This window comes from Panicum virgatum, chromosome 5K (assembly GCF_016808335.1).
Source record: "Panicum virgatum strain AP13 chromosome 5K, P.virgatum_v5, whole genome shotgun sequence".
Lineage (NCBI taxonomy): Eukaryota > Viridiplantae > Streptophyta > Magnoliopsida > Poales > Poaceae > Panicum > Panicum virgatum.
Genome location: NC_053140.1, coordinates 2,856,279 through 2,870,672, shown reverse-complemented (window position 1 = coordinate 2,870,672; position 14,394 = coordinate 2,856,279). Strand labels below are relative to the sequence as shown.

The window sequence follows — 14,394 nt, the reverse complement described above, 5'->3', positions numbered from 1 at the left end:
TTGTCCAGTTTAAGTCTTCTCTTTATTAAACCATGCGAACTCTGATCTAGATGGTGCAACCAATTGTACAACCAACCAACTTCTGAGTCACATTAAGGTTTTACTTTGTTGCTGGTAACTAGATAAACACTCCAGGTATGCCCTACAGGCTCACATGCTTCACACACCTGAGCGCACTGTCATTTTTTTAAAAAAAAAACTTTTTGAAAAAGGAATAAACAGCTGCAGAACTAAAGGGATTTGTCAAAGTCTCCCAACAAAACCATGCACCCTCCGTCTCCTCCAGATGCGATCAGGCACACTATTGTATCCTCTCACATCACCATCATCATCGTCGATTGCCTATTATGCAAGCCATCAGCTTCAACTCCTTCAAATACAGTGATCAGGAAAAAAGATTAATAAATTTGCATACAACACATTGGTTATGACAGAATCCAAATGATAATTAACAGGAAAGCCAATGATAGCAGAAACTTGATAGACTATCTCGTTTTGATTTGCATTCTCAACATCGTTTTTTTGCCTTACTCTAACATTTTACATTTCTTTAGTTCATTGCCAAATTTTGGTACAAATTATATGTACAGCACTGAACAACGTCAACAAAATCCAATCTCAGGGTTGCCGGGTAGTGGATTTTAGCACTCTGGCCAATCTGTAGTGACAGCGTGAAAGCAAGTGCTCTCAATTGTGCGAACAGAAGCAGAGGTATGGCTGAAACGTGCAGCCAACAGCAGAAGGCTATGGCCAATTCCTGCAGCTGCAAGATGCCGATGCTGCAGGAACCGACAGATTCCAACGTTTGGTCGTGCCCGTGACCGTGAGATGGCCGGACCTTCTGCCTGCCTAACAGGACCTTGTGGTCTCAGTCAGAGATGGATACTGGGCCGAGGAGATTGGGCCTTGCAAATTGCTACAGATGGCAGGCGAACATGTCTGTGTATATGAGAAAAACAAATCGCACTTTGGTGAATTATATGGGGGTACCGGGTACATACATTTAGCGTATGGCCATGCATTATACAATGTACTCCTCCCATTCTAATAATGTAGGCTATTTAGTTTGTCCCGAATCATAACTTTCTCGACCTTTGATCAAATTTATAGAATACAACAAGATCTACATCATATTATTTTAGTTACATCTACCATGTATTGAAAGTGCATTTATTTGATAATATAGATGTTAATAAAGTTTTTATAAGTTTGATTTAGAATAAAATTAAAACAGTCTATATTTTGGAACAGATGGGAGTAGCATCCTTTACACTTTCTTAAAAAAACATTGTCGTTTTTTAGTGTCCACTTTATCAGGTGTCCCACTTTGGGGGTCATCAGATATTCAAAGCTTCTCCGGCTGAATGGAGGTTAATAGTAGTTGGAAAACGTCAAAAACATGCGTGGCACTCGGTAGTAAAGTTCTACTATTCTTAACATGAATGGAAGTTAACAGAAAGAAGTTACTTATTGAAATGCCACGCCCACTTTCTTTCATCTTTTCCTTAGAAAACAAGGAATGCAAAGCTATCCAATATAAAATAGTCTAATTGAGGAAAGACTAAAGAGTACGCCATCTCATAGTAAAGCGAGGCAAAAAAAAAATATTTACATACAACTAAATGAATCCAACTGCAGTGAAGCAACTGCAATGCTGTAAAAAAGACGACACAGCAACAAAAAAGAACAGAGATAAACAGTGAATAGCCATACCTTCAAAACCAGTAACCTCTTGTTCAGCAGCTGCTCAAAAAACAGATGCTTTTTAGACTAGAACCTACGAGACCACATTCCTTTATTCTGGCGAGGCGCTGAGACATTTCCATTATAGGTACCAAAGGACACACAAGAGTAAATTGGAGCAGAATTGTCATCCGCTGTATTGTCACTTGGTATCAGGATATGCTTCGCCCCAGGGCTGAGCTTCACCGGGCCTGATCTCAGCACAAAACGGCTGCTAGATGAAGTAGAATTGTCAGGATCAGCTCTTGCTGTTCCAGTTCCTGCATTTCTGGATGTAAGGGATGCGGAGGCTCTGCTATCAGGAACTCCTTGAACTACCTGGTGTGGGTGGCTCCATGTAAAACCCGCAGAGTTATGGGGGTGAACTGATGAGCTTGCAGAGTACAAACCATACGACACAGGCAAATTGGCATGGTAATCTGAAGACGGTGTCACATGCTGCATATTTATTGGTGAAAATGGCGCTGAGGGTAAATATGTCTTAGTGGAATGATCAGAGTAAAACTGCTGAGAAGGTGGCTGGTTCTGAATAAATGTAGCACTGCCATGATTTGAAAGAGGCGGACATCCCAATAAAACATTTTGATGAGATTGCAAGTTTGTATAATCCCTCCACCTGTCTTCACATCTTGATGGATCACCAGTGAACACATTGCCAGCAGGCGAAGGATGGCTGACATTATGTGGGGTTCTGTATCTAAAATCTGCCTGAGCTGTGCTTCCAGAACTCGCTGAAATATGAGCTACTGTGCTTGCAGAATTTGCTGAAACGTTGGGAATACTCTGAGTTTGTAATGATAGGAAAGGCTGACCTTGTCGTGGCAGTTCCAACACCAACTTAGTGGTAAGATGATCTTCAGAAGGATTTGTTTGTTTCTGTCCTGCCTCAGACAAATAGTCAACTCTGGTATTGGATATTGTAAGATCATGACCCATCAAACGCAAGGTTTGTCCTGAAGAAGGCCTGGACTCTTGTTGCATGTTCATTTCTGAATGAATAATTTGTTTCTCACTGTGTGATAGATTACATCCTCGAAATTGGAAGGAAGAAGATTCACCTCCAGTTGAGAGCTGAGAGACACCATGATGCATAGTCATGGAGCACCAATTCTGCAGCTGAACTGAATCCTGAAAAGTTTGGTTTCGCTGTGTACAAGGGGACTTCATTCTGTTGCCCAAGTCAGTAGCATGATACTCTTGTTCTTGTCCATGTGGATTGAAAGACGAGTCTTTATGGTTTGTTCTTCCATTGTCAATACCTTGTTGATCCGTATACTGAGTTCCAACCTGTGTATGCTGAAGACATGACTCCTCTGAATTTGGAACATAAGGGCTGTTCAAGTCAGCAGGATCTTCCAAACTTTTATTCAGATCAAATAAACCAGTGGACAATCCAGTAATGCTGATCTCAGATTGATTATCACGATTTGTGTTATCATTTGCGTCCTTAGCCATAGTGAAGACTTTCTCAGGCATGCGAGAACTACTACTTTCTGCAATAATGTGTTCCTCTTCACTGGAAATTTCTATGGACGATGATGATGAAGAAGTCATTGCATCAGAGATTAGCTTGCAGATATTTGCCAGTTCAGGTCCTTTGGAACATTGCTTCTTACTGCCAAGTGCATCATTCGCTTCCGAGAATTTGACACGCTTAACCGATTTGCGGCAGAGTTCTATGACTCCGGGGCCTTTTGAATTGCCATGTTTTTCCTTAACCATTTTGACGGATGTATGCTTTGTGTACTTCTTCAGAATGCTGTGCAAAGGGAGCTTTTTAATGTCTCGTTTCCCCACCTTAATAGCCTTTGTACTACCAATATACTTCAGCCTGTTAGCCTTCTTCTTCTGTAAGCTATTATTGAGTCTTCCATGCTTCCTTTTCTTAAGATCTGGGATATTTTCCATCTGTGTACTGAGATTATGTTCATCCTCATGTTCCTCTGATGCATCAGGAGTACCCAGCCCATCTCCCAAATTTATCTTGTCAAGTGATTTCTGCATAATTGAGCAATATACTAAATAATGACAAGAGGTACATATAACTGGAGAGAAGACAGAACAATTGAAAAATGTATGATTTCCTGATGAACCAGAAAAGTCGTTTCATTGTAAAAGGATGAATCAATTCAAGATTGCAACTATTATAACTGAATACTACCACGTCAAAATGTTCATCCAGTCCACATACCTAGGAGGCACAAAATACTCGATATGGACACATCAGTTACTAGAACCACAATGACTACACTCATGTACTACTCTGTGTATTTGCCACACATTAGTTACTGGAACCAGGGCATTGACCAGCACAACAACATCAGTGATTGGCTACAGTAATGGGCACAATGTCAACAAAGAATTATGCAGTGTAGAACATTGGATTGGGTAGTGGAGATACCAGTGCCACTCTGATTGTACAGACGTGCAAATCTGCCATCCTAGTATCCTACAAATGGCACTTGCTGTGCTCTGTACTGGACATAGCATTGCTTTAACTAGCAATATGGATAGGAATTAGGATGGTTGTAAAATATTCTCCCTCAATAACTAGTGTACCAGCTTGTTGTTGCTTCTTGCTTCACCATGAGAATATTCATTTTATAGGTATATAAGACATGGCCAGCAGCTCTAGTGCCAAGCGGCTCTAGCTCTTGTATCTCGTGAGCTCAGGTAACTCGCGTGTAGCTCGGCTCAGTTCGTTGAAATCTAACGAGCCAATCCACATTTGTAGCTTGTTTAGATAACAACTCCTTTGAGCATGTGACCACAAAGACCCTTAATCAGGACACTTTGTGTTCTAACACCAACTGAATCAAAAAAGTGGAAGAAAAGTCATGCCTTCTTTCTTTTCCTTATCCTCAAATAGAAAATAGGCAAACCATTCAAGGAAGAAGGAAGAACCTAGGACAAATGACTAGTTAAATGATGAGGGGCTTGCAATGGGTGGAGATATCACGGTCTGGAGACTGTTGAATTATATGTGAATTGTCGGCCTCTTCCCATCAGCTCAAGCTTTTGGGTTGAGTTGGTTGGCGCATGCAACTCAATATGATATCAGGGTTAGAGGTCTCGAGTTCGAATCCTGGCAGGCGCGATTAAAATAAAATAATTGCAGCCGACTCCTAATTTCCACATTTGAGGCCTGAAGGAGCCTGCAGGTGAGGGGGAATGTTGAAGTATAAGTTAATTGCCCACCTCTTCTCATTAGTTTAGGTTTTTGGGTTGAATTGGTTGGTGTATGCAACTCAATACTTACCCATGGAAAACAAGCTCGATTTTGGAGGCCTGTCTCACACACCAAGCCACCCAGTTGAGCTTGAACCATGAGGTACAAAGTTTGCCAATGGATGACATTCTCGAAGGAAAAGAAGCAATGGAGAAGGTGTGTTAGGAGCTGCTGCGCTTTGATGTGGTGGCAGCTTCGCATTGCCACCTTGAAGACCAAGTGACCAACCACCTTCAACATGGCCACTCCCAAGCTGACATCCTCATTACATGGTCCTCATACCTAACTCTGCATGCCATACGCATCGGAGCCGCACCAACCTGTGACATTCCTCATCCATCTTGGTAGCATCTCAAGCTCGTGATCTCAACGAGGTAGCTCGAGCTAGTACTGAACCGAGCCGAGCTAAGCTAGACTTTAGCTCATTTCGATAATTAGCCTAGCCAAGCATGTTCGATATCCAGCTCTAGCATCAATGGATACAGCTAGTTCAATAATGGTGACAAAACAAGCGGTGGCAGACAAGAACTATGTTGACACCAGAACGCGGCTATAGTCAAGTGCTAAATTAACAACAGCTAGCAATGTCCGGTGGCGCGCCACATAGCAAGTCATCAGGGTGCACAGTGCATAGCAAGTAATCAACGCCAAACCATTGCTTCCATGAACTTCAGTGAAACTGAAAACAAATCGAATAGACTGACACTGAAATGCATGGTTTGTTGGGTTTTTTTTAGCAACTTGGTTGTCAATTTTGGACACTGAAAATTTCATAAAGCGAGGAAAGTGAACTGATCAAACTGCTACAAGTACCAATCTTTATAATGGCCATGTTGTCCACCACATTCAATGCCTGGACATCATGCACCATGAGAGTCCATAATCCATCATCATCTAAAAACAAGCAACAACATCGTTGAACACACCAAGCCCACCCCCCCCCCCCCACACACACACAAACAACCCAACCCCAACCCACACATTTAATGTAATATTTTGTTTAGCAAAATAAGCAGAAACCAGATAAGAAAATTATGCAATTAATTGATCAGCGAAGCATCCAATGTACAATTAACTAATGACGACAAACAAGACAAGCCTACAGGCATTTAATCTAGAGGAGTTGAGCATATTTCAATTTACATTCTTATACCAAACACGAATGGCAAAAAATAAAAAATCAAGCACTTTCCTTAACGTTATCTTCCTTTTTTATACTTAATTTTATTCTGATCCCCCACCCACCTCTAGTCACTCCTTAAATCTTGTGCAACCATTTTATGATTGTTCATTTAGTTCTTAATTTCAAGATACCAGCTTAGTGCCACAACCTTTAATATGTAGTATTAAACTATACTCCCTCCTTCCCCGTTTATAAGGCATGATAGAACATGACACGGTCTTCTAAACAACACTTTGACCATTTATTTATCATATATTATATCACTTTTGATTATAAACTTATAATCATTGTAAACTATGTTTGATTATGAATCCAATCATATGAAATTTGCATTATAAAAATAAAAATTTAATAGTCAAATTATTGGTCAAAGATGAGAAGGTTTGAATCTTGATATACGTGTATGCCTTATAAACGGGGAAGGAGGGAGTAGTATTGTATATGCACAGGGAAATCATATACAACACCATATTGTCAGTGGGTCATCAATTAAGTCCTAGGTGTGCAGTGTGTTAGTTCATCTACAAGTGTAGAAACCAACAGCGGGAAAAAAAATCATATCCTGCATACGCTGAAAGCCACATGTATTCCAAAACTTCATCATCACCCCTAAACACTGTTCCCATTACACACACAGATGCATGCATGCATTACAGATCTTTTTTTGGGCCGGAACAAGTGGACATCACCCAAGCAATGATGAAGTCCCGTAAGCCGAGAGAGAATAATAATGCAGAAGATCTCGATCTAGTAAATGCGCTGCATGACGTCCATTTCCAATGATAAAGGTCTGATCCCGTGTGTAATGGGTCCAGGCCCAGCAGAAATGTGCCGGCCGACCAGACACCAACTAGTACCCATCACACATGCAGGCAGGAGATAGCTTGCCGTGCATTTTGTGTGAGAAAGGTAACACGACACACCATTTGTAAGTTGGTGCTGTGCTATAGTACCAGAGATAGCTGGTCTGTGCATGTCGCCAGCAAGCACTGCTACTGCTAGTTCATCCAGCCATGTACAAACACGCCACAGCAAACTTAGCTAATCTTCGCCTAATTAAGCGTGCATCAACAAATTAAAATCTCTCAACATGAACAGATCCTTATCATCAATGTGCCGAAACCTCCGAGTGACACCCAACTAGCTAATCTTCGCCTAAGCGCGCATCAACAAAACCTCTCAACATGCAGTACATATCCTTATCATCAATGCGCCGAAGCTCCGTGACACTCGTGTCGATCGACCGGAGCCGACAAATTCAGCATGAAATAACACTAGTCACGCATGAAACAGTCATGCGCTTAGCAAGGCAGTAATCATGCACAGCAGGAAAGAGAACACAATCATCCAACAAACTTTAACGCTTAGCAATACGAGACACGCAGTACAGCTTTGACCAGCAAATCATCCGCCGGCCGGAGGACTCGCAAGCAAGTCTCGTGCACGAACGTACTACCAAGCTAGCTAGCGTTAATGCCCCCCAGATTTCGATTCGCTAATCTGCCAGGCGCACAAAATTATCTACACATAAAATATCCTACGCCGCGTCCCCATATAAAGCAACAACTAATTGGCCCATCAAATGCCAACCAAATCGTCCGCCATCAATACTTATACTTAATGGTAATAACAATCGCAAGCTACGAGCCCATAGCTGCATACTACATGGATGCGATAGATATGGCTAGAAATTAATGCTATGCATCAAAACGATTCCGATTCCGATGCTACCGACAGTGTCCAAATCCAAACCGCAGTGATTCAGCGGGTATAGATCGATCACCAGAAAATAATCGCAGTAAAAAAAAGCAGGGGGGAAAACTTTGGAACATGACGAGACGATATCATGATGCAGGCACGGACGGGGTGGGTCGGGTCGGGTCGGGCTGGGCTGGACCGCATACCTTTCTGGCGAAATTCCCCTCGGCCGCACGCCGCTCGGCCGCCGCCGACGACTCCGGCTCGTCCGCCGCCGCCTCCTCCAGGCGCCGCTTCCGCCGCATCTCCTTGGTCCGCCGGAAGATGGCGCCGAGGACTTCCTCGTCGTCCACGGCAGGCGCCGCCGCGAAGAGGTCCGTGATGGACCGCTTCTTCGGCGTCCGTCCGTTCTCCGGCACCTCCTCCTCCTCCTCCTCGTCAACCTCCGCCACCGGCTCCTCCTCCTCTTCCGCCGCCGCCGCCGCCTTGATGGCCGCGAGCTCCTCCTCCCACCACCTGAACACCCGGACCTCCATGGGCGGCAGGTCCTTGGCGGCGAGGTCGAGCGGGCCGAGCTCCGCCGCCGCCGTCCCCCGCAGTCGCTCCGCACACCGCCTTCACAGCACACACACAAACCCGGATCAGCAAAAAAAAGCGGCGGAAAACGAAACCTCAGCGCCACTCGATGCGGCCACCAGCTGTTCCACGCCCACCTGATAGAGAAGCCGGCCGCCATGGCCGCGCGGGCGGCGGGTACGGCCGGGAATCTGCGCCGGGGTCGGAGGCGAGGTCGGGGGTTTCGGGAAGGGGGAGGAGGAGAGAGAAGAGGGATGGAAGGGAAGGGAGAGAAACAGAATTTAAAGGGGCGCAGGAGGAATAAATAATTTGGGGGGAAATTTTCGATTTCTTCGCGGCGAATTAATTACACCTTCCCGCTCCTTTTGCCAACAAATTTTTTACTATATATTTTGGCGCGGCCCATTTATTTTACTATTTTAATGGCTTAGTTGGTCTTGGTGTCGTGCTGGGCCCCACCGCTCCATTTACTACGCTGGACAGCGATGTGTGAGTGGACAGCGCCAATGGGGATTTTAATAAGCGCTAGTGGCGGGTGACGTGGCGCGATCGCGAGCGTTGGCTGGTACGGTGGCATCATGTGACGGCGACGCAGAAGCGGTGGTAGAAGCAATCGGATGAGATGAGATTTGTGGGTTGGAAAATCGCTGACACACACGGCAAACAAATCCTAGTTTATTACAAAACTATGTTGTGGCAAATGGGAAGCAGCTACGCATCATGGACACAACATATACAACTATCTAATAGTAGCAATTTTTTTCCGATATTGGTGCATGTTTAGGCATGGATCTTGATCCTTGTGAAAATGAGATGAGGGGTGAGGTTAGCTAGCGGTTCAAACCCTAGTTTATTCCACAAAATAAAATGAAATAAAGTGTGTAATACTCCCTTCTTCTCAGAATATAAGCATTTGTTGACTTTTGCTGATCACGTTTGACCATTCGTCTTATTTAAAAAATTTATGAAAATGTAAAAACAATTATGATCTACTTAAAATATATACGATGATAAAACATGTCATAACAAAATAAATAATATTTTCAAAATTTTTTCGAATAATACGAATAGTCAAATGTGAATCGCAGAAGTCGATAAATACTTATATTTTGGGACGGAGGGAGTATCAAGGAACAAAGTTGTCACAACATAAAAGGAATATCAAATGGGTCCAATATTGGATGAGGACTCAGTTTTTATAACAAGTGAGAAAGGACAAATAAGGATGGTATCAAATAGCCTAATATAATCGCACAAATGGGACATGAAAAAACACGAGCATACATATATATGTCATGAGGACAATGGTTCAAGAGAGGAATATATATATAAGAAAGATTCTTTTATACAATTTTTGTATGGTGAGGGGGATAGAACAATAACAAAAATAGATTTGGTTGCGGATCCAAGAATTGATTATTTGATTTATGATAAGAAATTGCCACCTTGGTCATTAGTGGCCGGGCTGCAATGAAACCATGCCACTCTATGCACTAGAATAAATATGCACACCCAACATGTTCTATCAGATGTATATATATAATTTTATGTCTGTCGTATTAAATTCATATAATACTCTATTTCCAATATTAATAAAATAAATCTGGATGTGGATGCTCAATCGGAAAAATAGCATTATACGTCTATAGTATATATTAATTAAGCATGAATCATATTGTTGTTAGTCGTATGAAATGAGATGAGGGGCGGGGCGGGCTGATGGCCTGTTTCATTCCACAAAATTTAATATAAAATGAAAAATAGAAATATTCATGATTTTTTTCATGAAAAGTTAGGAGCATTGCATGGTTTCATGATATGAAGGTTATGTTGGGGAGTGAGAGGTTAGAAAAAAATGTTGAAATACTCAACTAAGGAGAAACCATTAGCACGCGCACAAAATTGTGCATTCATGAAAGGCAACAAGGGTTGATATTTTGTTTAACCGAAGATCAATGACAACTGTGAATTTGAATGACAGGTAAGAGAACTAAATAAGATGACAGCTATGAGTCCAATATTGTATGACTATTGAGATTCTGTAACAGCTAAGAAAAAATGATTTAGAATGATCTCAAACAATCCAATATAGTCATAAAAAGAAGACAAGAAAAACGTGAGCATATGCTACGCGCGAGGATAATGGTAAACAGGGGGATAAAAAATCTTATTTTCTACATTTTTGTATAGTGATAGATATAGAATGATGTCAAAAAAAATTGATAGCAGATATGGAATTTGATTTCAAGATAAGAAACTACTACCCAGCTAGGAGTCCAATATTATACGACTGTTTAGATTCTATAACAGCTAAGGAAAATAATTTACAGTGATATCAAATAGTCCAATATAGTCATACAAAGAAGGCAAGAAACGCCCTGTTCAGCTGAATTAATCCGCTCGGCTGGCTGACTCTGGCTGGGAGCCCAATTCCAGCCGAACAGCTGGATAGCCAGCCACTCACTACCACCAGCCACTGCCGCCCAATCCGCTACAGCTGGATGGCTAGCTGGACTGCTACAACCCAGTCAATCAATTCCAAATGAACAGGCTGGAAAACGTGAGCATATGCTATGCGCGAGGACAATGGTCGAACAAGGGAGAATGAGAAATCTTGTTTTCTACATTTTTGTATAGTGATAGATATAGAACGATGACAAAAAAAATTGATAGCAGATATGGAATTTGATTTCAAACTGCTACCCAGCGAGGAGTCCAATATTATATGACTGTTGAGATTCTGTAATAGCTAAGAAAAATAATTTACAATGATATCAAATAGTCCATTATAGTCATACAAAGAACGCAAGAAAGGCCTTGTTTGGCTGAATTAATCCGCTGGGCTGGTTTATTCTGGCTGGGAGCCCAGCTCCAGCCGAACAGCTGGATAGCCAACCACTCACTACCACCAGCCACTGTCGCCCAATCCGCTGCAGCTGGATGGTTGGCTGGCCCAGCCAATCAATTCCAACTGAACAGGCTGAAAAACGTGAGCATATGCTACGCTCGAGGACAATGGTCAAACAAGGGGGAATAAGAAATCTTGTTTTCTACATTTTTGTATAGTGATAGATATAGAACGATGAAAAAAAAATTGATAGCAGATATGAAATTTGATTTCAAGATAGGAAACTGCTGCCTAATAAGCTAGATGAATAATGGCCAAATTAGAAGCCACGTCATTCTATGTAATAGAATAATTGTGCACAACAAATATATTCTACAAGATATGTCATTTTATGTGTATCTTTATTAAATTTGTAGATTTCAATTTGATAGCAGATCCGGAATTGTTCATCTCATGGTTGGAAACAACAATCATTTTATCGATAATAACATGTTGTGCCGGATCGGATGCCGCGTCGTTGTATCTATTAGAATAAAGGTGCAAATAAACTTTGTTCTACTATACAGAGCAATATGGTGTTCATGATTATCTTTATTAAATTCTAAGATTGCTCTGTTCTTTTTAATTTATAGAACGAATCTGGCAACTAGCTTTGAAAACGAAAATATATGTGCTCCGGCGTCAGAAATTGGTGGTATAAGTGAAGGCCACAGGCCAGCAGGGTACCCGTAACAATAAGCATGGTTTTCTATTATGGAGTTCGATGGTGTGCGAGCAGTGGGGCCAGGCCGTGTGTGGGCCCCGGTACTCTGTTGTCGACGAGCCTAGCGGGTGGCGACAAGGATCCGACTTGGGCCTTTGGGTGCTTTCTCTCTCCTCTTTTCTCTCTCTCCTCTCTCACACCCCTCTCTGATCTCCCTTCCCTTCTAGCTTTCCTTCACCCTTGCTGCATGTGAGCGTGCCCCTTTTCCTTTATCGTTTTCCTTTTCCATTCTTTGGCTCCTCCCCTTTGCTTGCGTGGTTTCCTGGTTGGAGATTCTCGTCTCGTGCATCAGATTGGGCTGCAGCCAAGATCGACCTTGTACGTGCTGTCTGCTGGCCTGCCGCGTGCGGGTCCAACTTGCATCTGCACCATTTTGTCCATCCCTTGCTTTTGTATACATGTGTGTGTGTGTATCTATGTTAAATATGATCTAGCTCTCTCTCTCAGCTCCGATCATATATAGAGAGATCGTCTCCTGGAAAGCAAATAAAGTAGTACTACTACTTAGCTTGGTGGATTAACTTTTCTGATTAACACCAGATGGCTGTTGGCCCATCGATCAGTATCAAATTGGAAAAGAACATACAACAACCTAGCTGTCTGTCGTCGACCGATCTGAGCGTGTGTTTTCCGATAGAATTTTTGGAAGTTTCATCAGCGAGAGAGTATGTGAGCGCGCGATGCCCGGCCGGCCCCCACCTCGGGCTTTTGTTATTTCATGCGCGGTGGTTTAGTTGGTCTGCAGTTGGTGGAAGACGTCTTGTGCTGGCGTACGTCGATTATCGAAATAATAATGCATGCTTACTAGTACATGCGTTGAAGAAATCGTGAACGCGTACGCACTCTTGCTTGTGACCAACGTCGAAAGAGTGCGTGTGGCACACACATCTGCTGTCAGCTGCTTTGAACTTGGAATACTATATCATACTGAACATCCGTAGAATTATTCAAGGGAATTGTTTAATTTCCATGCTTAGATGCCGTCGATCGGCGACTGCAAATTTAAAACTTACTAGCTGAAAGCATTTCAATAATTGATTATTATTAGTAAACTTCACGCCTAGAGAGAATGGCGGTTCAAAAGACCGGATCGATGCCACCACAACGGTAAAATTAAACGCACTGGTTTGTTTTACTGGTCACTATACGTAGTACGTGTTGATGACTTACGGACGTGGCATTATTATGCTTCACATCCGAGGATCGATCGTTGTCTTCTTCTTCAGTGTGAACCATCGCGTACGGGCGTCGTCTGGTAGCTATATATACCCGTGTCCACACACGTTGTGCTTGTACATACACACTGCACGGGGACAAGGGTTTCAAATCAGCAAGAACTATATATATTTTATTCATATGAATTTACATCGCTAATAATGTAATTAATTAACGAGTTCCGTTCCAAGAATCTTGCCGTTCGTTTATATGGACGACGATCTTGCTGCTCTGTTCGAAATTCTGTTATTTTGGTTATATTGTGCGCGGTTGCAAAGATTGGAGACATTTCTTTTTTTTAGCAAATTGCATAACTACCCTCGTTTTCACCTCCAACTGCACCATTATATTGCCCCTCTTTTTTAGACTTTGCATATATGCCCTCGTTTTCTAGATCTGGGCCATTCTTCTGCCCTTGTTTCTTATTAGCGCAGTAAGAGGAGGCTGTTTGTTTGGAAGAAAAAAAGATTAGAAAAGAGAAAAGGGTATGCAATAATCCTATTGCCCCTGCCTTATCTGAACAGCCGCACCTTATACTATCTCTCTCCCAATCTCCCGTGTCCTCCCCCACTCCTTATCCTCTCTCTCTCCCACCTTGGCGGTGGCGGTGAGCAAGTCAGCCTCCGGCGAGCGCAACACAGGATGCATCAAGAGGGCCGCGCACCGGCACTCGGCACTGGGAAGCACCGCGAGGAGGGCAGCAGCGGGAGGGCGGCGCGGGTCCCCTTGTGGCTGCGCGCCGAGTCCGCAGGGGCACCACCACATGGGGCGGTAGGGGGAGGGAGGCGTGGATATCCCCTCATGGCCATCGGGCGACGTGCGGTGCTCGTCTCGCGGGGGACGACGTAAGGCAGGAGGTCTTGGCTCCTCGGCGCGTGGGGTTGCAGCTTGCCTCACAGGCGGCATGCAACACGGGGATGCGGCTCGCCTAGCAACACGGGGATGTAGCAGGCCTAGCAGCACGGGGGCACGACGTCCATGGAACCATTGCTCGATTGGATGGGTAATTTCTCCCCCAAACTCAATTTGTGTAATGCCAATTGAATAAATTGAAAGGAGGGAAATTATAAGGGCATTGTGCTTACTATAAATTGAATGATGTGGTTTGTAGGCTGAGTCACAATTACACCATTGAAAAG

At 43.2% G+C, this 14,394-nt stretch overlaps 1 protein-coding gene across 2 annotated transcripts; it reads right to left on the bottom strand.

Moving 5' to 3' along the window:
• LOC120705663 lies at positions 1-8,722 on the bottom strand. 2 transcript variants are annotated; one of them, XR_005688036.1, is made up of 4 exons: positions 8,567-8,721; positions 8,060-8,468; positions 1,714-3,741; positions 1-370 (listed from the first exon to the last, which is right to left on the bottom strand). XR_005688036.1 is itself a non-coding variant. In XM_039990117.1 (3 exons), exons 1-3 carry the CDS (start codon positions 8,587-8,589, stop codon positions 1,771-1,773), a joined length of 2,403 nt encoding a protein of 800 aa, XP_039846051.1. In that variant the 5' UTR covers positions 8,590-8,722; the 3' UTR covers positions 1,506-1,770. The 2 variants fall into 2 exon arrangements, 1 of the variants encoding a protein (XP_039846051.1); XM_039990117.1 differs by lacking the exon at positions 1-370 and having other exon boundaries at positions 1,506-3,741; positions 8,567-8,722.
• Between the last annotated feature and the right edge of the window lie 5,672 nt (positions 8,723-14,394).